The 25,186-nt window shown below is 51.7% G+C and overlaps 2 protein-coding genes across 2 annotated transcripts in view; both read left to right on the forward strand.

Moving 5' to 3' along the window:
• Positions 1 to 7,944, forward strand: part of LOC137374040 (nesprin-2-like) — a 133,581-nt gene extending 125,637 nt beyond the window's left edge. Inside the window, exon 31 of the mRNA XM_068039824.1 lies at positions 7,699 to 7,944. Within this exon, the coding sequence (XP_067895925.1) occupies positions 7,699 to 7,944 (246 nt within the window). The remainder of the gene's footprint in view (positions 1 to 7,698) is intronic.
• Positions 7,945 to 8,643: 699 nt separating this feature from the next.
• Positions 8,644 to 25,186, forward strand: part of LOC137373553 (nesprin-2-like) — a 105,662-nt gene continuing 89,119 nt past the window's right edge. The window contains exons 1-6 of the mRNA XM_068038483.1: positions 8,644 to 8,783; positions 12,319 to 12,441; positions 12,746 to 12,928; positions 16,275 to 16,328; positions 17,157 to 17,357; positions 20,694 to 20,819. Coding sequence (XP_067894584.1) covers positions 8,673 to 8,783; positions 12,319 to 12,441; positions 12,746 to 12,928; positions 16,275 to 16,328; positions 17,157 to 17,357; positions 20,694 to 20,819 — 798 coding nt within the window. The 5' untranslated portion in view covers positions 8,644 to 8,672. The remainder of the gene's footprint in view (positions 8,784 to 12,318; positions 12,442 to 12,745; positions 12,929 to 16,274; positions 16,329 to 17,156; positions 17,358 to 20,693; positions 20,820 to 25,186) is intronic.

Below are 25,186 nucleotides of genomic sequence, written 5' to 3' on the forward strand. Positions count from 1 at the left end.
CAGAGGAGCCAATCCCCGTTTTTTTTTTTTTTTTTTTTTCTTTTTTTTCTTTTTTTCTTTTTTTTTACAAGGTGACCTTTATACCCCAGGCCCCTTTTATATTTTTCACATCGAGGGGGCCTTTATCCCTCAGGCCCCCTTTATGTACATATTTACAGTTTTAAAATAACTTTATTAAAACAGATAAATAAACAAAAAACTCAAATTAAAATGCCATTCTCGGCGTCGACGATGCACTCCAGTCCCTGCGGTGCCCACCGGTCGCGGAAGGCCTCAAGCGTACCGGCGGACACCGCATGCTCCTTTTCCAGGGACACCCGGGCGCGAACGTAACCGCGGAAGAGGGGCAGGCAATCGGGGAGGACGGAACCCCCGACGGCCCGCAACCTGGACCTGTGAATTGCCACCTTGGCCAGGCCCAGGAGCAGACCGACGAGGAGATCCTCCTCCCGGCCCAAGCCCCTCCGCACCGGGTGCCCAAAGATCAGGAGCGTGGGACTGAAGTGCAGCCAGAATTTGAGGAGCAGCCCCTTCAGATACTCAAATAGGGGCTGCAACCTCGCACACTCCATATAAATGTGGAACACGGACTCGTCCAGGCCGCAGAAAGTACAGGTGGCCTGGGAGTCCGTGAACCTACTTAAAAGCCTATTGCACGGGACTGCTCTGTGCAGCACCCTCCACCCCAGGTCCCCGATGTAAAGGGGGAAGACTCCCGCGTAGAGAGACCTCCATCGGGGTTTCCCCTCGCCGCCAGATGGCAACGCGGACCGCCAGGGCGTGTCCGGCCGGCTGACGAGGGCGAGGAAGTGGAGAGTGTGCAGGAGCAGCCCGTACAGGAAACCCCTCCGCGCCGATTGGAATGGCACGGAGGGCATTTCCGAGAGGCGGCTCGGGTTGTGCGGGACCGGCTCCCGAGGAGGGTTTCGGGGCCTGGGCCCGATGAGCAGTTCCGGCCGAGCGGGGGTCAGCTCGGCCGGGATCGCTCCGCACTCCCGAGCCCCCTCGCCACCCGCAGTGAGGGGCGTCCCGGGGGTTTCAGCTACTCCTCCGCCCGCCGGACCGTCCCCGGAGTCGGCCGCCCGGACAGCCGAGGCGCTCTCCTCCGCCGGCGGGGGAGCGCCCTGACTGGAGGCGACCATGTTCCAGACTCGGAAAAGATCCCGGTAAAAGACAGGCAACTCCCTCAGAGAGGCGCGGCTAACGGACTCCACCGGGAGCTGCGTGTCGTCTTGAAGGCAGTGACACTGGCGGAAAAAATACGTCGCCAGCGCACACCATCTGGGAGGACGCTCGACGTACAGGTATCTCTGCAGGGTCCGAAGGCGGAGAGTCGCAGCCTGGGTGCGGACGCACACCAGCGACTGACCGCCCTCCTCGATCGGGAGACTCAGGACCGCGGCAGAGACCCAGTGTTTCCTCTTGCCCCAGAAGAAATCGACGAGTTTCTTCTGGATCTTGGTGGCAAATACAGGGGGCGGGGCCAAAGTGACCAACCGGTACCACAGCATGGAGGCCACCAGTTGGTTTATGACCAACGCTCGGCCCCTGTAGGAAAGCACTCGGAGCAGTCCTGTCCAGCGCCCCAGCCGAGCGGTGACTTTCGCCTCCAACTCCTGCCAGTTTGCCGGCCAGGCTTCCTCAGCGGGGCTAAGGTGGACTCCCAGATAGAGGAGGTGCGTGGTGCTCCACGCAAAAGGTGTCATCTCCTCCGGCAGGGAGTCCACCCGCCACTGACCAACCAGGAGTCCGGAACATTTCTCCCAATTGATCCTCGCGGAGGACGCGGCAGAAAAGGTCTGCTGGCAGTCGCGCATCCTCCGCAAGTCAACGGGATCTGTGATTGCGAGGAGCACGTCGTCGGCGTAAGCCGAGAGGACGACCCGCATGGCCGGCTCGCGCAGAGCCAATCCCGTCAACCTCCTGCGAAGCAGGCACAGGAAGGGCTCCACGCAGATGGTATACAATTGGCCGGACATGGGGCACCCCTGACGCACTCCTCTCCCAAATCGAAGGGGCGCCGTCAAGGACCCGTTAACTTTGACTAGACACTCTGCGGCGGCGTATAAAAGTCGGACCCGGGCCACGAAATGCGGCCCGAGTCCGAAAGCGCGCAGAGTCCCGAAAAGGTAATCGTGATCCACCCTGTCGAACGCCTTCTCCTGATCGAGGGAGAGAAAGGCGACCGACTGACCAGTCCTCTGGGAAAGATGGATCAGGTCCCGGACCAGGTGGATGTTGTCCTGGATGGACCGGCCCGGGACCGTGTAGGACTGGCCGGGGTGGATCATGTGGGCCAGCACGGAGCCCAGGCGGGTAGACATAGCCCGGGCAAAGATCTTATAATCCGTGCTGAGGAGGGAGACCGGACGCCAGTTTTTAAGCAGGCGGAGATCGCCCCTCTTCGGCAGCAGGACGATGACCGCCCTGCGCCACGAGAGGGGCATCTCCCCGGTCGCCAGGCTTTCCCCCAGGACCCGCGCGTAATCGTCCCCCAGGACGTCCCAGAACGCCCTGAGGAACTCCACGGTCAACCCATCCAGCCCTGGGGATTTGCCCCTCGAGAGCTGGTGGAGGGCGCCAGTCAGCTCCGCCAACGTGAGCGGAGCCTCCAATCCTTCGGCGCCCTCCGGGCTGACCTGCGGCAGGTCCTCCCACAAAACTCTGCGCGCATCCTCGCTGGACGGATCCGGAGAGAACAACGCACTGTAATACGTCCGGACCAGGAGGCCCATTCCCTCCGGATCCGTGATGGAGGATCCGTCGTCGGCCAGCAGCTCGACGAGCTGCTTACGGACCCCCCGCCATTTTTCCAGCGAGTAGAAGAAGGGTGAGGCGCGGTCCAAATCTTCCAGGATCTGGATCCGCGACCTCACGTACGCGCCTCGGGACCCTATGAGCTGCAGGTTCCTCAGCGCGCCCTTCTTCTCTTTGTACGCCTGCCACAGGGCCGGGTCCGCGACGGCATGACCGAGGCGGGATTCCAAGTCGAGCACCTCCCTCTCAAGGCGCCCGACCTCGGCTTCCCGCCTCTTGGTCGACCCCTTCGCGTACTCCTGACAGAAGACGCGGATGTGAGTCTTGCCCACATCCCACCATAGCCTCAAGGAGGGGAAGCCCCCCTGCTTCCTTCTCCAGTCGGCCCAGAATCGACAGAACGAGTCCCGAAATCGCACGTCCTCCAGCAGCCGGTTGTTAAAGTGCCAGTACGCGGACCCCGCCCGCGTGCGGAGCGGAGTGAACTCCGCCCACACCAGGCGGTGGTCCGAGCACGGCACCAGCCGCATGGAGGCCGCCGAGACACGGGAGACGTACGCCTGCGAAATGTAGAGGCGGTCGATTCGCGACCCCCCTCCTCCAGACCTCCACGTGAAGGCGCTGGAGTCGGGATGGAGATTCCGCCAGACGTCCACCAAGTTAAGGGAGCTGATCAGTCCCCTCAACTTCTCCACCGACGCTTGGCCGCGCTGGGGACCGGAGCGATCCCCCACCTCGAGGGTGCAGTTAAAATCCCCCCCGAGGATGATGCACTCGCCGCTATCGATGGAGCTCAAGAGAGCGGACACTTCTTCAAAGAAGCGCGCTTGCAAAGCGCCGGGCCTGGGCGCGTACACGTTCACAAAGTGGAGCGGCACGCTACCCAGGCGAACGGCGAGGTGGAGCAAGCGGCCCGGCACTAGCTCCTTGACCCCCAAGATCTCCGGCTGAAAAGTCGGGGCCAACAAGATAGCCACCCCACTAGAAATAGGGGTGAGGTGACTCATGTAGACCCCACCCTGCCACTCCAGGAGCCAGGTGGCTTCGTCTCCCGGAACGGTGTGGGTTTCCTGCAGAAAGCTCACCGCGTATCTCCCTTCCCTAAGGACTGAGAGATTGTGAAATCTGCGGTGAGCCCCTCTGCTGCCGTTGATGTTGAGGCTGGCTATGGTTATCTTCATGTCAAAGGTACGTAAAACCCGTCACCAACAGCTCACTGTGAGGAGGGAGTGGAAGTGCACCTGGCCCTCCACTCCCCCAGCAACCCATTGAGGAACACATTAAAACGGCGCCTCTCAACCAGTTTCACGTCCGCGCGCTTGCCCGCTATCTTAAGGGCGGCACGGACGGACTGGATGATCAGCGCCAGATTCGACCAACGGTCGAGGGCCAGCTGAACTTTATTGCGGCAACCTCTGCAAGCCGCGAGGAAATCCCGGAGTTCCGCCGTGGGGATGAGAGGAGTTTCGGTGGGAGGCACGAGGGACTCCACCACCTCACTGGCGATGGAATCAAGATCATCCTCCGTGCCCCGCACCGAATCCCCATCCTCCTCCGGGTCGTCACCGCCAGCGGCCGACACATCCACCACACACTGTGGGGCGGACGTCCCGGCCGCGCCAGCTGGTCCCGCCTCCGTCACGATCCCACCCCCAGGATCGATGGCGGAGGAGTCCTCTCTGGGTTCTATTGTGAAACTGGAGCCTGTAGGCACCAGCGGTTCAGGACCCCCCTCCACCTCCATCCCCAGGCCAATGACTGGGCCAGGGGAGACAGAAGTTCCGGACTCCGGGAAACCAGCCGGAGCCGAGACTGGAGGCGGCGAGAGGAGGCCATCTCCCGCTCCGCCAGCACCCACAGGCCCAGCAGATGGGGCAGCATTCTCAGTTATAACTGGGTCGGGTGTCTCCTGGTTGGTGGTGGACTCCGGCTGGGAGGCCCGGCCCTCTGGGGCCTCGCCCTCCCCTTCATTCAGGACACCCGACCCAGTAGCAGTGGCGGAATGGGCGGTTTCCCCAGGCTCCCCCACCACAAGCAGGGCCCCACTTACTCCTTCAGGAGGGGCCTCACGTACCGGGGCCATCCCCTCCCCTCCATCCTGAGGAATAGGGAGCACCTGCCCGGACTTTGCAGCCTTGGTGGTGGCGGTAGGGGGCACCTGAGGACCAGAAACAGGAGGCAGCTCCCCTCCAACAGATGGGCCCTGCACCTCAGGGCCCTGTGTTATTTCTGTGGAGGGGTGCCTTCTCCTCTTTTTCGCACTTGGGCGCGGAGACTCAGAGACCTCCATGTCATCAGAGGCCTCCGCCTCCGCACCCTTTTTTCCTTTTTTAGTCACCCTGGGCCTGAGCCCAGCCCTGGGACAGGTGGATTCCATGGGAATGGGCTTTGGGCTGAGCTCAGGCTCGGGTTGAGTCAAAGTGTCCAGGGGACGCGCCTCACGATGTTTCTTTTTTCCCCGCGTCTTCCTTCCGCTCGGACGGACGCTCCCCTCCCCGCCAGAGGCTGTGAAAACCACAGCCTCCGGAACCGACTGAGCGGTGTCTGTTGGATGTGCGGGGGGAGTGGGAGGAGGTGCTGTGGAACCACTCTGGGCCGCCGAGGTGGAGCTGGCGGCCGGGAGGTTGGGGCAGTTCTTACGAACATGCCCCACCCCCTTGCAGACGTGGCACCGCGCCCCGTCCGAGGTCCAAAAGACGCGGTAGGCCGTCCCCTGGAACTCCACATTAAATTGGCCCTCCGTGTCCTCCTCCCGCGCCAGCTGCATAAATAACTGGCGGCGGAAGGAGTAGACATGTTGGAGGCTGTGCTCCCGAAGACCAAGCCGGACTGGGGTGATCCCCGACCTCACCTCCCCCAGATGGTGCAGGTGGGGGAGGAGGAGCTCACTGGGAATGAAGGGTGGGACGTTGGACAACATTATCCGATGCGCAGTGGCCCCCAGAGGGTCCACTGGCAGGAAGGTCCCCCCCACAGTGAGCCCTTTACTCAGGGCCAGGGACACCGCCCGCTCGGTCTTCAAAAAGAACACAGCCTTCCCATACATCTTTGAGGCCGCAACAATGGCCGAGGGGCCGACAACCACGGCCATTGCCTTAACGCAGGCCTCAATAGACATGTTGGGGTGGGGATAGCTCTTCACCCCATGGCTGCATGTCAATAATTTAAAGGGTGACGGGGCCACGTGGGCAGCCACAGAAGCTGCAGCTGCATAGGTAGTAGAGGGCCCCGCCACCGGTGATGAAGGGCTTGCCATGGCTCAAGAGCCAAACCCACCCCCAAATTGCAGGTAAGCAAACAAACAAACATAGAAACCAACTAGGAGGTTTGGGGAGAGGCTGAGGGTACACAGGAAATGGGAAAGACAGGCTGCAAGCGATGACTTTGCTTTTTTTTCCCCTTAAAGGGTGGTACTCAGAGCACTGTAAACACTTCTGGTCTTCCGGTCTTCTGGTTGTGGGAGGGGTCTTCACCTGGGTCAGCCAAAAGCTGCCCAGGCTCTCGTTCGATCCTGATGTCTCTATTAGCCAGGCAGCTTCAGCTGACTCAGGCTGGGCAATTGGGGTGGGGAGGGAGCTTCCCTGCAACTTTAATGCAACTGCACAGCTCCCTACAGAATTGTATAGCCCCCACCCCTTGTTCTTCTGGCCTCTTTCACCTCCCACAACAGTCCAAATGAAATGAAAGCTTGGTGCTCGACACCCACCTCGAAATACAGCCTTTTTCAAAGTCTTTCCTCCTCTGCAGCAAAAGTTGTTGAAAAGTTTTTGCAGTTCCCTCCTCAGCACTCCTTCTCCAGCAGCACCTCCAGCAACTGACTGCAGCACTGTCAACTGCACCTCGTTGATGCACTCAGCACTCAGTATTCCCAATCACAGAGGAGCCAATCCCCGTGCTGTACCTGTCCTGGGAGTGTTTGATGGGGACAGTGTAGAGGGAGCTTTACCCTGTATCTAACCCTTGCTGGGAGTGTTTGATGCTGACACTGGGTGCCTCCATGGGGTTAGATACAGAGTAAAGCTCCCTTTACACTGTCCCATCAAACATACCATTCCAATTGGTGCGGAGGGGTTTCCTGTACGGGCTGCTCCTGCACACTCTCCACTTCCTCGCCCTCGTCAGCCGGCCGGACACGCCCTGGCGGTCCGCGTTGCCATCTGGCGGCGAGGGGAAACCCCGATGGAGGTCTCTCTATGCGGGAGTCTTCCCCCTTTACATCGGGGACCTGGGGTGGAGGGTGCTGCACAGAGCAGTCCCGTGCAATAGGCTTTTAAGTAGGTTCACGGACTCCCAGGCCAGCTGTACTTTCTGCGGCCTGAATGAGTCCGTGTTCCACGTATATACGGAGTGTGCGAGGTTGCAGCCCCTATTTGAGTATCTGAAGGGGCTGCTCCTCAAATTCTGGCTGCACTTCAGTCCCACGCTCCTGATCTTTGGGCACCCGGTGCGGAGGGGCTTGGGCCGGGAGGAGGATCTCCTCGTCGGTCTGCTCCTGGGCCTGGCCAAGGTGGCAATTCACAGGTCCAGGTTGCGGGCCGTCGGGGGGTCCGTCCTCCCCGATTGCCTGCCCCTCTTCCGCGGTTATGTTCGCGCCCGGGTGTCCCTGGAGAAGGAGCATGCGGTGTCCGCCGGTACGCTTGAGGCCTTCCGCGACCGGTGGGCACCGCAGGGACTGGAGTGCATCGTCAACGCCGAGAATGGCATTTTAATTTGAGTTTTTTTTGTTTATTTATCTGGTTTTAATAAAGTTATTTTAAAACTGTAAATATGTATATAAAGGGGGCCTGGGGTATAAAGGCCACCTTAAAAAAAAATGGGGGTTAGATACAGAGTAAAGTTCCAGTGGGAAGGATTTAATTCCTCAGCACTTACATCACTCTGTGTTCATAAGCCATAACTTCTAAAACTGACAGTTGAAGATGTTTGTGTACTTTTGAGCAGATTCCTGAGTGCCTGGAGGAGTACAAACAGATAACTGACTCAGCAGCGTCTTGGATTGAGAGCACAGAAGCCCTACTCTCCAGTGAGACTGACTACACCTCCGCCAAGTCACTTGGCCAACAGCTCCTTGCCTTTCAGGTTAGCTGCATAAACACAATCTCCATTCCAGAAAGGATTGTGTTCGCCTGGCTCAGTCTGTCACAAACTGATCTGAGAGGCAGGCGTTCCTGGGTTCAAGCCCATTAAGACATTATTTCGGCTCAGACTTCAGTTCAGTATTATTGAATCTTAAAGGCAAAAAGGGGCCATTCAGCCCACCTTGTCTGTACCGGCCCTTTGAAAGAACTATACAATTAGTCCCACTCCCCTGCTCTTTCCCCATAGTCCTGCAAATCGTTCTTTTTCAGACGTACACCCAATTCACTTTTGGACACTGTGGGAGTACAGCACTGTCAGAGGTGCCGTCTTTTAGATGAAACATTAAGCTGAGGTATATCTGCCTGTCACGTGATTGTAAAAGATCCAGTGGCACCTTGCACAGCCTTCTCTTTTCCAGAGAAAAGAACTCCAATCTGTACCGTCTTTCCTGATCGGTTTTACCCCTCCGTTCTGGAATCGTCCTTGTGATTCTTTTTGTGCACCTTTCCTGGTGCCTCACTATCCTCTTCATATCATGGAGACCAGAACTGTTCATAGTACTCCAAATGTGTTCTAACCAAGTTTTGATACAAGTTTAAGATAGCTTCCCTGCTTTTTAGTCCTATCATCTAGAATTGAACCCAGTCCTTGGTTTGCAGTTATATGACTTTGTTAACCTGCATCTCTGCTTTTAATGATTTGTGAATCTGTTTCCCTCAGATCAATTCTTGGTTTTTGTGTTTTTCATTTCTTGATTAAAGTTGACGGCAGAGAGTGGTCGACAGAAACAAAATGGTCTCCAAGACATTGCGTCCAGACTGAAGGAGCTGTCAGTGATGTACGAGGCTGGTGAGATGATGGAGCGTCTCAGTGAACTGGGAGAGAGTGGCACCACCCTGCAGCAGGCCATTGACCAGAAGCTTGCAGAGATGGAGCACTTTGTGACGGTGAGACAGTCGCTTGCAGAGCACCTACCCCTCCTCCAGAAACTTGAACACATCTCCAGATGAGGAGCACGGCATTGCCCCTGTACCCCGACTGCCCCTATACCTCAATACCGCCATTTAACCCGGCTGCCCCGTACCCCGACTGCCCCGTACTCCGACTGCCCCGTACCTCAATATCGCCATTGTACCCCGACTGCCCTGTACCTCAATATCGCCATTGTACCCCGACTGCCCCGTACCCCGACTGCCCCGTACCCCGACTGCCCCGTACCTCAATATCGTCATTGTACCCCGACTGCCCTGTACCTCAATATCGTCATTGTACCCCGACTGCCCCGTACCTCAATATCGTCATTGTACCCCGACTGCCCCGTACCTCAATATCGTCATTGTACCCCGACTGCCCCGTACCTCAATATCGCCATTGTACCCCGACTGCCCCGTACCCCGACTGCCCCGCACCTCAATATCGCCATTGTACCCCGACTGCCCCGTACCCCGACTGCCCCGCACCTCAATATCGCCATTGTACCCCGACTGCCCCGTACCTCAATATCGCCATTGTACCCCGACTGCCCCGTACCCCGACTGCCCCGCACCTCAATATCGCCATTGTACCCCGACTGCCCCTGTACCTCAATATCGTCATTGTACCCCGACTGCCCCTGTACCTCAATATCGCCATTGTACCCCAACTACCCCATTACCTCAATATTGAAATCGTACCCCGACTGCCCCCGTACCTCAATATCGTCATTGTACCCCGACTGCCCCTGTACCTCAATATCGCCATTGTACCCCGACTGCCCCTGTACCTCAATATCGTCATTGTACCCCGACTGCCCCTGTACCTCAATATCGCCATTGTACCCCAACTACCCCATTACCTCAATATTGAAATCGTACCCCGACTGCCCCCGTACCTCAATATCGAAATTGTACCCCGACTGCCCCTGTACCTCAATATCGCCATTGTACCCCAACTACCCCATTACCTCAATATCGAAATCGTACCCCGACTGCCCCTGTACCTCAATATCGCCATTGTACCCCGACTGCCCCATACCTCAATATCGTCATTGTACCCCGACTGCCCCTGTACCCCAACTACCCCATTACCTCAATATCGAAATCGTACCCCGACTACCCCCATACCTCAATATCGAAATTGTACCCCAACTACCCCATTACCTCAATATCGAAATCGTACCCCGACTGCCCCTATACCTCAATATCGTCATTGTACCCCGACTGCCCCTGTACCTCAATATCGCCATTGTACCCCGACTGCCCCTGTACCCCAACTACCCCACACCTCAATATCGCCATTGTACCCCGACTGCCCCGTACCTCAATATCGCCATTGCACCCCGACTGCCCCTGTACCCCAACTACCCCGTACCTCAATATCGCCATTGCACCCCGACTGCCCCTGTACCCCAACTACCCCGCACCTCAATATCGCCATTGCACCCCGACTGCCCCTGTACCCCAACGACCCCATACCTCAATATCGACATTGTACTCCGACTGCCCCTGTACCCCAACTACCCCATACCTCAATATCGCCATTGTACCCCGACTGCCCCGTACCTCAATATTGCCATTGTACCCCGACTGGCCCTATACCTCAATATCGCCATTGCACCCCGACTGCCCCTGTACGCCAACTACCCCATACCTCAATATCGCCATTGTACCCCGACTGCCCCGTACCTCAATATTGCCATTGTACCCCGACTGGCCCTATACCTCAATATCGCCATTGCGCCCCGACTGCCCCTGTACCCCAACTACCCCATACCTCAATATCGACATTGTACCCCGACTGCCCCTGTCCTCAATATCGACATTGCACCCCGACTGCCCCTGTACCCCAACTACCCCATACCTCAATATCTCCATTGTACTCGACTGCCCCGTACCTCAATACCACCGTTGTACCCTGACTGCCTCTGTACCCTGACTGCCCCTGTACCCCGACTGCCCCTGTATCTCAATACCACCATTGTACCCCGTCTGCCCCTGTACCCCAACTGCCCCTGTATCTCAATACCACCATTGTACCCCGTCTGCCCCTGTACCCCGACTGCCCCTGTACCCCATCTGCCCCTGTATCTCAATACCACCATTGTACCCCGTCTGCCCCTGTACCTCAATATCGCCACTGTACCCCGACTGCCCCTGTACCTCAATATCGCCCCTGTACCCTGACTGCCCCAGTACCTCAATACCGCCGCTGTACCCCGACTGCCCCTGTACCCCGACTGCCACGTATCTCAATACTGCCCCTGTACCCCGACTGCCCCTGTACCTCAATACTGCCACTGTACCCCGACTGCCCCGTACCTCAATACCGCCGCTGTACCCCGACTGCCCCTGTACCCCGACTGCCCCGTATCTCAATACTGCCACTGTACCCCGACTGCCCCTGTACCCCGACTGCCCCTGTACCTCAATATCGCCACTGTACCCTGACTGCCCCTGTACCCCGACTGCCCCTGTACCTCAATACCGCCACTGTACCCCGACTGCCCCTGTACCCCGACTGCTCCGTACCTCAATACCGCCACTGTACCCCAACTGCCCCTGTACCCCGACTGCCCCTGTACCGCAATACCGCCGCTGTACCCCGACTGCCCCTGTACCCCGACTGCCCCGTATCTCAATACTGCCCCTGTACCCCGACTGCCCCTGTACCTCAATACTGCCACTGTACCCCGACTGCTCCTGTACCTCAATACTGTCACTGTACACCGACTGCCCCGTACCTCAATACCACCACTGTACCCCGACTACCCCTGTACCTCAATACTGTCACTGTACCCCGACTGCACCAGTACCCCGACTGCCCCAGTACCCCGACTACCCCTGTACCTCAATACTGCCCCTGTACCCCAACTGCCCCTGTACCTCAATACTGCCACTGTACCCTGACTGCCCCTGTACCCCGACTGCCCCATACCTCAATACTGCCACTGTACCCCGACTGCCCCTGTACCTCAATACCGCCACTGTACCCCGACTGCCCCTGTACCCCGACTGCCCCGTACCTCAATACTGCCACTGTACCCCGACTGCCCCTGTACCTCAATACCACCACTGTACCCTGACTGCCCCTGTACCCCGACTGCCCCTGTACCTCAATACCGCCACTGTACCCCAACTGCCCCTGTACCCCGACTGCCCCTGTACTCTGACTGTCCCTGTATCTCAATACCTCCACTGTACCCCAACATCTCCCTCAGTATCCCAACACTCCTATTGCTCTTGTACCCCGACACATCCCCTCCATAGCCCCCTCCCCCCACCATAACCTGACGCACCTCACTGTACCCCAAAACCTCCCTTCCATACCCTGAGCACCCCCCCACAGTACCTTGTTCCTCTTCACCTCATTCTACCCTCCTTATCCTGATGCCCCTCACCGTACCCTGTTGACCCTTCGATACCCCACTCCCCCCCCTCACCATACCCTGAGAATTTCCACCACACCTCCACACTAACCTTTCTGGAAATTCTCTTTCTGTTACAGGAGATTGGTGATATCGAGTCTGAAGTGAAAATCATTGAAAGTAAACTTTCGAAGATTAACACCATCCTGTCCTCTGTTACCCTCTGTGACCTACCCATTCTGGAGCATTTGGAGAACAGACAGGTACCAGCATTCTCCTTTTGATTTCTTCCCAGCTCGGGTATTGGGTGGGTTTAATATATCGCTGTCCTCTGTAGTTTGATTTCACTCCTACAGCTACTGGGGCTGTGTTGTGCTGGTTCTCTTTAAGGTGGGTGTTGTTGTCCAGGTGTTTGTCACCATGTGTTTTACCCATGCTGTGCCTCTCAATATTCTCAATCTCCCAGCCCCCTCTATATTACGTGATTCAGTCCCTTCATAATAAAATTCCAATGTCCAGAGGCAATATTGTGCCCTATTTGTAAAGAAACCTCTTTCCTGACTTTAGATAATCCTGGAGAATCTGGAGGAGATGAAGGATCTTGTTGGCGTGATGGAGGAATGTAAGGAATCTCTGGGATTACCGGAAGAAGTGGTTTGTACGGTTGAGGCCTTCACTAAGGTAGCGCAGCTGACCGTTGAGCTAACACACTTGCAGGAGTTGACAACACAGCAGAGCACCATGTTACAGGTACATCATCGCTGTCCCCACGGACTGGTCATTGTCCCCACGGACCGGTCATTGTCCCTATGCCCTGATCATTGTCCCCATGGACTGGTTATTGAACCCATCCACTGACCATAAGCGTTAGGAGCAGGAGTAGGTCACTTGACCCCTCGAGCCTGCTCCGCCATTCAATAAGTTCATGACTGAACTGATTACTCCACATCCCCGCCTTCCCCCCGATAACCTTCACCCCCTTCCTTATGAAGAATCTATCTACCTCTGCCTTAAAGGTATTCAAAGACTCTGCTTCCACTGCCTTTTGAGGAAGAGAATTCCAAAGACTCATGATTCTCTGAGAGAAAAAACTTCTCCTCATCTCTCTCTTAAATGGGCAACCCCTTATTTTTAAATAGTGACCCCTAGTTCGAGATTCTCCCACAAGGGGAAACATCCTTTCCACATCCACCCTGTCAAGACCCCTCAGGATCTTATATGTTTCAATCATGTTGCCTCTTACTCTTCTAAATTCCAGTAGATACAAGCCTAGCCTGTCCAATCTTTCCTCGTAAGACAGCCCACCCATTCCAGATATTAGTTTAGAGAACCTCCTCTGAACTGCCTCCAACGCATTTACATCCTTCCTTATATAAGGAGACCAGTATTGTACACAGTACTCCAGATGTGGTCTCACCAACGCCCTGCATAGCTGAAGCATAACCTCCCTACTTTTGTATTCAATTCCCCTCGTGATAAACGATAACATTCTATTAGCTTTCCTAATTACGTGCTGTATCTGCATACTAACCTTTTGCGATTCATGCACTGGGACACCCAGATCCCTCTGCATCTCAGAGCTCTGCAATCTCTCACCATTTAGATAATATGTTTCTTTTTTATTCTTCCTGCCAAAGTGGACAATTTCACACTTTCCCACATTATACTCCATTTGCCAGGTCTTTGCCCACTCACATAACCTATCTATATCCCTTTGTAGCCTCCTTATGTCCTCTTAACAAGTTACTTTCCTACCTATCTTTGTGTCAACAGCATATTTAGCAACCTTACCTTCGGTCCCTTCATCTAAGTCATTTATATAAATTGTAAAAAGTTGAGGCCCCAGCACAGATCCCTGTGGCACACCACTCGTTACATCATGCCAACCAGAAAATGACCCATTTATGCCTACTCTCCATTTCCTGTTAGCTAGCCAATCTTCTATCCATGCCAATATGTTACCCCCCTACACCATGAGCTTTTATTTTCTGCAATAACCTTTGATGTGGCACCTTATCAAATGCCTTCTGAAAATCTAAGTACAGTACATCCACCAATTCCCCTTTATCCACAGCACATGTAACTCCCTCAAAGTACTCCAATAAATTGCTTAAGCATAATTTCCCTTTCACAAAACCATGTTGACTCTGCCTGTTTTCCTTGAATTATGCCCTGCTATAACATCTTTAATAATAGCTTCTAACATTTTCCCTATGACAGATGTTAAGCTAACTGGCCTGTAGTTTCCTGCTTTCTGTCTTCCTCCCTTTTTGAATAAAGGAGTTACATTCACTATTTTCCAATCTTCCCTGAATCTAGGGAATTTTGGAAAATTAAAACTAACGCATCAACTATCTCACTGGCCACTTCTTTTAACACCCTAGGATGAAGTCCATCAGGACCCAGGGACTTGTCAGCCCGCAGCTCTAACAATTTGTTCAGTACCACTTCCCTGGTGATTGTAATTTCCTTGAGTTCCTCCCTCCCTTCCATTTCCTGACTTACAGCTAATACTGGGATTGTTACTTGTATCCTCTATGGTGAAGACCAATGCAAAATATCTGTTCAATTCATCTGCCATCTCCTTATTATCCATTATTAATTCCCCAGACTCACTTTCTATAGGACCAACACTCAGTTTGTTAACTTTTCTTTTTAAAATATCTATAGAAACTCTTACAATCTGTCTTTATATTTCTAGCTAGCTTTCTCTCGTGCTCTAATTTTACCTTCCTTATCAATCTTTTAGTCGTTCCTTGCTGTTTTTTATATTCTGTCCAGTCTTCTGACCTTCCTCCCATCTTTGCGCAATTATGGGCTGTTTCTTTAAGTTTGATGCTATCTTTAACTGTTTTAGTTAACCACGGAGGGCGGGTCCCACCCTTGGAATTTGTCTTTCTCGTTGAAATGTATCTATTCTGTGTATTCTGAAATATCAATATTATGTAATCAACGTCAGGCATTTGTATCCCTGTATTTGTATCCCTGTATTTTTATCCCTGTATTTATATACCTGTTCCTGCTCCCACACCGTTACCTCTGGAGTCCCCCAGGGATCTATCCTTGGCCTTCTCCAATTTGTCACCTACAAGCTCCCCCTCAGCGAAGCCATCTGCACTTGGTCAGTTTCCACATGTTCGCTGACAACACTCAGTTCCACCTCCTCACCAAACTGAAGCCATTGTCTGCGATCTCTGCCACAACTCCATTCCCTAACGACTGACCTCATCACTCTCCCTGGTTGCTATCGGAGGCTGAAACAGACTTTTCACAACCGTGTCCATTGCTAAGACCGCCTATTTCCACCTCTGTAATGTTGCCCATCTCTGATCTCTGCCTCAGCTCATCCGCTGCTGAAGCCCTCACCCATGCCTTTGTTACCTCTGGTTTGACTATTCCAGTACTCTCCTGACCAGCCTCCCACATTCCACCCTACATAAACGAACTTCATCCAAAACTCTGCTCCCCATATCCTAACTCAGACAGAGTTCTGTTCACCCATCACCCTGTGCTCACTGAGCTACATTTGCTGCAGGCCTAACAACACCCCAACTTTAAAATTCTCATCCTTGTTTGCAACTCCCTCCATGGCCTCACCCCTCCCTATCCATGTAATCCCCTCCTCCAGCCTCACAACCCTCCGAGATCTCTGCACTCCTCTAATTCTGGCCTCTTGAGCATCCCCGATTTCCATTGCTCTATCTTTAGGTGGCCACACCTTCAGTTGCCTGGGCCCGAAACTCTGGAATTCTCTCCCTAAACCTCTCCACCTCTCTACTTCTCTCTCCTCCTTTAAGACACTCCTTAAATCCTTGATCAAATTTTCGTTCACATGTCCTAATATCTCTTTATGTGCCTTGGTGTCAAATTTTTGTTTGAGTTTTGCTCCTGTGAAGTGTCTTGGAATATTTTACTATTTTAAAGGTGCTATATAAATGCAAATTGTTGCTGTTTGTGTAAATCAATATGTGCATCCGTGTATCTGTATATCCTTCTTTGTGTGCATTTTTTTTTGTGTGTGTTTATCTGTGTGTTTATTCCCATCTTTGGAATTTGACGCTCCTTTAATTTGGAACCATGCTATTATCTCTTATAGTCACTGTCGGAAAAGCTACAGGAATATGACACCACAATGGAGAGATTACAGGAGGTGAGTACATGTGGCAATTAAGGACACATGCTGCACTCATGCATATCCATACATGTTTGAGGCATTACACTGAGGTGTAATCAAACACAAATCAAACACTCACTGTCTGCCCTCATCCATAAAGAATAACTACTGACGTGGAGTCTGGCTCAGTCCTGCTTACCCATCAGCCTGTCCTCACTGCTCAACTTTGGCTCCCAGTTCCCTCAAATTTAAAACTACTTTCCTAGTGATTACACCCACCCCTCCACCCCGCGCCCCCCCAAGGCCAGGCCCACTCTCTCTCTCCCCCTCTCTCTCTCCCCCTCTCTCTCTCTCCCCCCCCTCCCTCCCCCTCTCACTCTCTAACCTTCTCTAGCCCGAAACCACACCCGCTGACTCCAGTAGCTTGTCAATCACCCTCTCTCACTACACCATCAACAGATCTGCCCTCAGCTGCCTCGACCCACTGCTTTGGAATTCCCTCCCTAAACCTTCTGCCTGTTTCCTCCATTTGGGCCCTCCTTACAACCAAACTGTTTGACCAACATTTCAATCCCCCTCCAAATCGTTTCTCCGTTGACTTCCATTTATCTCAGACCTCCGCAAAGCATTTTGGGATGTTTTGTAACACTAAAGGTGCTTAATAAACACAAGCTGCTGGACTTATTGGATGATTCTAGATAAGGGCCAGCACGTAGACGATGGGATGAATGGGCTTCCTTCTGTGCTATAATCTTCTCTCGGTGACATTAGTCTGTTGACCGGTGCGTGTGGAACAAGGTTCAACTATTGCGGGAGGAGATGGGGAAATAATCGGGACTGATTGTATCTTCACTCTCTCGGCAGGGGTGTGAGTTTTCGATTGAAGTTCAGTGTGAGAAGTTGGCTGATCTGACAAAGCAGAAGGAATTACTGTTGAACAACACACAGGAAGCACTGACTCGGCTTGTGCAAGAGGAGCAAGCCTGCGAGCAACCAGTCGATGAAGGCTGCACAGAGGAAGAGCAGCCATTCACAGCACACAACAACCAACCCAGAGACTCCCAGGTACATCCTGCTGCAGACCTGAGCTGCCCCTCCCGGGGCATTAGACCGGTTTCACCTGCAGCTCTCAGGTTGGGTTTAAACAGTTTATTCCTTTCAAGGTGAAAGGTGAAGTTTGCCCGTTGATGACTTGATTGACTGTTACAATACGACAAACAGGTAACAGTGCTTATGTTACTGGTCATGCAGAGAACATGATGCACTGTCAGAAGGTCAGTACTGAGGGAGTGCTGCACTGTCAGACAGTCAGTACTGAGGGAGTGCTGCACTGTCAGAGGGTCAGTACTGAGGGAGTGCTGCACTGTCAGACAGTCAGTACTGAGGGAGTGCTGCACTGTCAGAGGGTCAGTACTGAGGGAGTGCTGCACTGTCAGAGGGTCAGTACTGAGGAGTGCTGCACTGTCAGAGGGTCAGTACTGAAGGAGGGCTGCACTGTCAGAGGGTCAGTACTGAGGTTTTTCTGCACTGTCGGAGGGCCAGTACTGAGGGAGTGCTGCACTATCGGAGGGTCAGTACTGAGGGGGCACTGCACTGTCAGAAGGTCAGTACTGAGGGAGTGCTGCACTGTCAGAGGGTCAGTACTGAGGGAGTGCTGCACTGTCGGAGGGTCAGTACTGAATGAGTGCTGCACTGTCAGAGGGTCAGTACTGAGGGAGTGCTGCACTGTCGGAGTGTCAGTACTGAGGGAGTGCTGCACTGTCGGGGGGTCAGTACTGAGGGAGTGCTGCACTGTCGGGGGGTCAGTACTGAGGAAGTGCTGCACTGTCAGAGGGTCAGTACTGAGGAAGTGCTGCACTGTCGGAGGGTCAGTACTGAGGGAGTGCTGCACTGTCGGAGGTCAGTACTGAGGGAGTGCTGCATAGTCAGGGGTGTTGTCTTTTTTGATGAAATGTTAAACTGAGCCCTTGTCTGCCCTCTCGACTGGATGTAAAAGACTCCATGGTCACGATTTGGAAGATGAGCAGGGGAGTTCTCCCCGGTGTCCTGGTCAATATTTATCCTTCAACCAACATCACTAACACTGATCATTATCATATTGCTGTTTGTGGGACCTTGCTCATTGGCTGTAAATCACTTTGGAATGTCCTGACCCAGTGAACAGAGCTTTAGAAATGGAAGTCTTTATTTTTGAGGTATTGTTTGGACTTGAATTTGCCAGAACAAACGGTTGATTTTTCAAATGGGAATTTCGCAGTAAGTATCAAATAGAAACATCGAGACTTTGATTGATCTAACAATTCAAATAAAAATTGTTGGCTAAAACTCCAGCAACTGGCTCTCAGCTAAATCTCTCAATAACTTCTCCCATATTCCCTGCAATACCCCGGGCAATGTTCAGCTGCTGATCGGGTTGCTGCGCTGCGGGATTCACTCAGGATTTCTCGGTTCTATCAAGTGATCGAAGGAAGTTTCATTCAAAATCAGGAAAGGTCCGACGAAAAACTAAATCTTAGGAATTTTGGGGAAGGGGTTCCAACCATGTGAACTCCTCCTGTCCCAGGATATAGGAGAAATAATCCACGCCAAACAATGACCATTGGAACAGGATGTCTGGGTGTGTGGGGAGGGGAAGTTAGGCAATGCTTTTGCTATAGAATGCTGCCTGTCACTTTACATGGGATGCTGTGTGTGAAATCACACAGCTCTCTTCATAGATCCTACAGAGAAAAAGACCATTCAGCCCCTGGTGCCAGTGCAGTCTCTTTGAAAGAGCTTTCCAATTAGTCCCACTCATCCCCTGCTCTTCCCTGTATCCCTGCAGATTTTTCCTTTTCCAGTATTTATCCAATTCCCTTTTGAAAGTTACTGTTCAATCTGTTTCCACTGCCCTTTCTGTCAGATCACAACTCACTGCGTTTTGAGAATAACTCCCCATCTTCCCCTCTACCATTGCCTTTGAACAGAGAAGGTTAATGAGAAATTTAACAAGGAAAGGCAATATAAGATAAAGAATACAATTCTTAAGTCAGTGCAGGAGCAGAGGGACCTGGGCTATATCCGCACAAATCATTGGAGCTGGTAGGACAGGTTGAAAAAGTGGGTAATAAAGAATATGGGATTCTTGGCTTTATAAATAGAGGCATAGAGTTCAAATGCAAGGATGTTATGATGAACTTTTATAAAACACCTCTTTACATGTAACTGGAGTGTTGTGTCTAATTCTGGGCACCACACTTTAGGAAGGATGTGAAGGCTTTACAGAGGGTGCAGAAATGATTTACAAGATTGGTTCCAGGGATGAGGGACTTCAGTTACAAGGATAGTTTGGAGAAGCTGGGGCTGTTCTCCTTAGAGGAGAAAGTTGAGAGGAGATTTGACAGAGGTGTTCAAAATCATGAGGGGTTTGGATGAGTAGATAGGGAGTAACCGTTCCCATTGGTGGAAGGATTGAGAACCAGAGGACACCTCACAGTCACTTTTACTGACATCAGCTTTTCAAGAATTCAGATTGTCAAACTGCCCCTGGTGGGATTTGAACCTGCCTTCATGAGGTTTCTGGTCCTGGTTGTTGCATTACTAGTCTAGTAACAGAACCACTGCTATGTGCAGTAATTTAATATGTTATCAGTCGATGCAGTCACACCCCGTGCTAATGATCTTTGTGTGATAATGTAAACAGGTGATAATAGATCGGCAACTCTTTTTACACCTGCTGAATTTTATTTCAATGTTGATCCACCCTGGAGAATCAAGACCAGGTATAGTTTTGAGGTGAGGTGGAGTTAGAGGTTGGGGATAAATTCCCACAGGTCATAGAGATACTCTTTTTTTGATTTATGATATAGAAAGCAGGACCTTTGAAGGAGATGCTGACAGTAAAGTCTGGACCAGGGCCAGCTAAGTTTAACAATCCTTTTCACAGCTGCCTTGTTTTCATAGACTTATTTTCTCAGACATTGGTAGCACTCTCACCTCTGAGTCAGAAGGTCGTGGGTTCAAAAACCCACTCGGTGGACTTGAGCACAAAGTCTAGGCTGACACTTGGGGTGCAGTACTGAGGGACTGCTGCATTGTCGGAGGTGCCATCCTTCAGATGAGACATTAAACCGAGGCCCCACCTGCCCTTTCAGATGGCCTTAAAGATCCCTATTTCGAAGAAGATCAGGGGAGATCTCCCCGATCTACTGGCCAATATTCGTCCTTCAATCAACATTGCTAAAACAGATTATCTGGTTATTACCACATTGCTTTTTGTGGGATCCTGCTGTGCACAAATTGTCTGCAGCATTCCCTACCTTGCAGCAGTGATTACACTTCCAAAGTACTCCATTGGCTGTAAAGCGCTTTAAGTCGTCTTGAGGTTGTGAAAGGTGCTATATAAATGTTCTTTTATTCCAGGTCTTCCCTGATGGTAAACTTCCTTCCTTGATGGAGGAGGATGAGGACAATGAGGAAGATGAGAACACCATAGAGTCGGCAGAAAGAAGACAAACTCCAGTGCCTTTGCCAGACTCCTTCCCAGCGGTAAGCGGTTCCACTGTTTGCTTGGGGTTTGGCATTAAATCAAGTCCCATTCACTCACCGTCCTCGTGCTCGCTGACTGACAGTGGCTCCCAATTCCCCAAAGCCTTGATTTTAAAATTCTCATCCCTCTTCTCAAATCTCTCCATGGCCCCACCCACTCCCTATCTCTGTAATCTCCTTCAGCCTCACAACCCTCCGAGTTCTCTGTGCTCCTCCAGTTCTGGTCTCTTGAGTCACCCTGATTTCAAGCACTTTCAGATTGGTGACTGTACCTTCAGCAGCCTCGGCTGTAAACTCTGGAAAGCTCTCTCTAAAGCTCTCCACCTCGCTACCTCTTGTATCTTCTTTAAGCCACTTCTCAAAACCTACCTCTTTGATCAAGTTTTTGGTCATCTGCTCTAATATCTCCTTTTGATTGATAATTGCTCCCGTGAAGCTGCTTGGGATGCTTTACCATTTTAAAGGCACTATATAAATGCAAGTTGTTATTGTTGTTTTATAGTTAATTCAAAGCATTATTGGGCGATGCTCTTCATCACTAAACTGTCCATCACTCAAAGATCATCCAAGCAGGCAAAGATAACACCCGATTTCTCTTCACCACTACTGTTGTCTTCAACCCCCTCCATTGTCTGCTCCACCCTCACCCTCAGTCTAAATGTGATGAGTTCATGGACATTTTCATTACAGAGATTGAAACCATTTGGTCAGTTGCCTCTGCTATTTACCTGCTTTCCGCTAGCCCACTGGGCTTAACTTCCTTCAAGGTTCGCCTTGCCCGAACCCTGAATTAGCATCTTTCTCTCGTTTCTCTCCTACCTCCCCTCATGCTCACTCCGAGCTCATCTTGTCAATACAACCCTATTCCTACTAAACTGCTAACCACTCACCTTCCCTTCCTGATCCCCATGTTAGCTTAGATTGTTAATACTTCCCTCTTCCCGGGGAATGCCATCATCAACCCTCTCCTTGACCCTTCTGTCCTCGCAGACTATCGCCCCATCTCAAACCTCCCTTTCCTCTCCTCTTGAACATATTCTTGCGTCCAAACTCCGTGCCCATCTTTCTCTTAACTCCATCTGTGAATCCATCCAACCAGGTTTCCACCCCTGCCACAGTAATGAAATGGCTCTCACCAATGGCATCCTGTGTGACTGTGACAAAGGTGAACTATCCATCCTCGTCCTTCTTGACCTGTCTGCAACCTTTGACATGGTTGACCATGAAATTCTGCTCCAATGTCTCTATGTTGTTGTCTGGATGGGTTGGATATTGTTGTCTGCACTCTCCTGGTTCTATTCTTACCCATCTTGTAGCCGGGGAATAACCTGCAATGGCTACTGTTTTTGCTCCCACACCATTACCTCTGGGGTTCCTCCTTTTCCTTATCTTCATGCTGCCCCTCAGCAATGTCATCTAAAATCATGCTGACAACACGCAACTCTACCTCTCCTCCACTTCTCTCCACTCCTCCACTTCTCTCGACTCCTCCACTTCTCTCCACTCCTCCACTTCTCTCCACTCCTCCAGTTTCTCTAAATTGTTGGACTGCTTGTCTGAAATCCAGTATTGGAATCAGCAGAAATTTCCTTCAATTAAATATTGGGAAGACTGAAGCCATTGTCTTCGTTCCCTGTCACAAACTCCGTTCTCTCACGACCGACTCCATCCCTCTCCCTGATAGCTGTCTGAGGTTGAACCAGACTTGGTGCTGTATTTGACCTGAGATGTGCTTCTGACTGCACATCAGCACCATCACCAGGACTGATTATTTCCATCTCTGTAACATCATAGAGTCATAGAAATTTACAGGATGGAAGGAGGACATTCGGTCCATCATATCTGGGCTGGCCCACAAGTAACCATCCAGCCTAATGCCACTTCCTGCTCTTGGTCATTAGCCCTTGTAGATTACAGGACTTCAAGTGCAGATCCAAGTACTTTTTAAATGTGATGAGGGTTTCTGCCTCGACCACCCTTTCAGGCAGTGAGTTCCAGATTCCCACCACCCTCTGGTTAAAATAAAATCTCCCCTCAAATTCCCTTTAAACCTAAATCTACCCTAAATCTATGACTTCTGGTTATGGACCCTTTAACCATGGGAAATAAGGCCTTCCTTTCCATTCTATCCGGACCCTCATCATTTTATACACTTCAACTTGTTCTTCCCTTAGCCTCCTCTATTCCAATGAAAGAGCCCAGCCTATCCAATCTTTCCTCATAACTAAAATTCTCCAGTCCAGGCAACATCCTTGTAAACATAAACAGAAAATGGTGGAAACACTCGGCAGGTCAGGCAGCATCTGTGGAGTCTGAAACATTAACTCTGTTTTTCGCAGGTGCTGCCTGTCCTGCTGAGTGTTTCTACCATTTTCTGTTTTTGTTTCAGATTTCCAGATCTGCAGAATTTAGTTTTTAAAAATTCTTTCATGGGATGTGGGCATCGCTGGCCAAGCCAGCATTTACTGCCCTTGTCCTTCCAGGTGGTGGAGGATGTGGGTTTGGAAGGTGCTGTCGAAGGAGCCTTGTTGAGTTGCTGCAGGTCATCTTGTAGATGGTACACACTGCTGCCACTGTGCGTCGGTGGTGGAGGGAATGAATGTTTGTAGATGGGGTGCCAATCAATTGGGCTGCTTTGTCCTGGATGGTGTCGAGCTTCTTGAGTGTTGTTGGAGCTGCACCCGTCCAGGCAAGTGGACAGTATTCCATCACACTCCTGACTTGTGCCTTGTAGATAGTGGACAGGCTTTGGGGAGTCAGGAGGTGAGTTACTCGCCTCAGGATTTCTAGCCTCTGACCTGATCTTGTAGCCACGGTATTTATATGGCTACTCCAGTTCAGTTTCTGGTCAATGGTAACCCCCCAGGATGTTGATAGCGGGGGATTCAGCGATGGTAATGCCATTGAATGTCAAGGGGAGGTGGTTAGATTCTCTCTTGTTGGAGATGGTCATTGCCTGGCACTTGTGTGGCGTGAATGTTACTTGCCACTTATCAGTCCAAGCCTGGATATTGTCCAGGTCTTGCTGCATTTCTACACGGACTGCTTCAGTAACTGAGGAGTTGTGAATGGTGCTGAACATTGTGCAATCATCAGCGAACATCCCCACTTCTGACCTTATGATTGAAGGAAGGTCATTGATGAAGCAGCTGAAGATGGTTGGGCCTAGGACACTACTCTGAGGAACTCCTGCAGTGATGTCCTGGAGCTCAGATGATTGACCTGCAACAACCACAACCATCTTCCTTTGTGCTAGGTATGACTCCAGCCAGCGGAGGGTTTTCCCCCTGATTCCCATTGACCTCAGTTTTGCTAGGGCTCCTTGATGCCATACTCGGTCAAATGCTGCCTTGATGTCAAGGGAAGTCACTCTCACCTCACCTCTTGTGTTCAGCTGTTTTATCCATGTTTGAACCAAGGCTGTAATGAGGTCAGGAGCTGAGTGACCCTGGCGGAACCCAAACTGAGCGTTACTGAGCAGGTTATTGCTGAGCAAGTGCCACTTTATAGCACTGTTGATGACACCTTCCATCACGTTGCTGACATTGTGACTTTGTAACATCCTTGTAAATCTCCTGTGTACCCTCAATCTTCCCTACAGTGCAGTGACCAGAACTGCACACATTACTCCAGCTGTGGTTTAACTAGTGTTTTATATAGTTCCAGCATGACCTCCTTGCACTTATAGTCTATGCCTCAGCTAATAAAGGCAAGTATCCTGTATGCCTTCATGACCACATTATCTCCCTGTCCATCCACCTTCAGGGACCTGTGGACACGCACTCCAAGGTCCCTCTGTAACACTTTTTCGTATCCTACAATTTATTGCGTATTCTCTTGCCTTGTTAGGCTTCCCGAAATGCATTATCTCACACGTCTCCAGTTTGAACTCTATTCGTCACTGTTCTGTCCAGCTGACCAGCCCATTGATATCTTCCTGCAGTCTGCAGCTTTCTTCTTCATTATCAAACACATGGCCAATTTTTGTATCATCTGCAAACTTCTTAATCATACCCCCTACATTCAAGTCCAAATCGTTGATATAAACCACAAAAAAACAAGGGACCTAGTACTGAGCCCCGCTGGAAACAGGCTTCCAGTCACAAAAACACCCATCGACAATTACCCTTTGCTTCCTGCCTCTGAGACAATTTTGCATTCAACTTTCCACTTTTCCTTGGATCCCATGTGCTTTTACTTTCATGTCCAGTCTGCCATGTGGGATCTTATCAAAAGTCTTGCTAAAATCCATATAGACTACATCAAATGCACGACCCTCATCGACCCTTCTTGTTACCTCCTCAAAAAATGTAATCGTGTCAGTCAGACAAGGCCTTCCATTAACCAATCCATGTTGACCATCCTTG

Source organism: Heterodontus francisci, chromosome 9 (assembly GCF_036365525.1).
Source record: "Heterodontus francisci isolate sHetFra1 chromosome 9, sHetFra1.hap1, whole genome shotgun sequence".
Classification (NCBI taxonomy): domain Eukaryota; kingdom Metazoa; phylum Chordata; class Chondrichthyes; order Heterodontiformes; family Heterodontidae; genus Heterodontus; species Heterodontus francisci.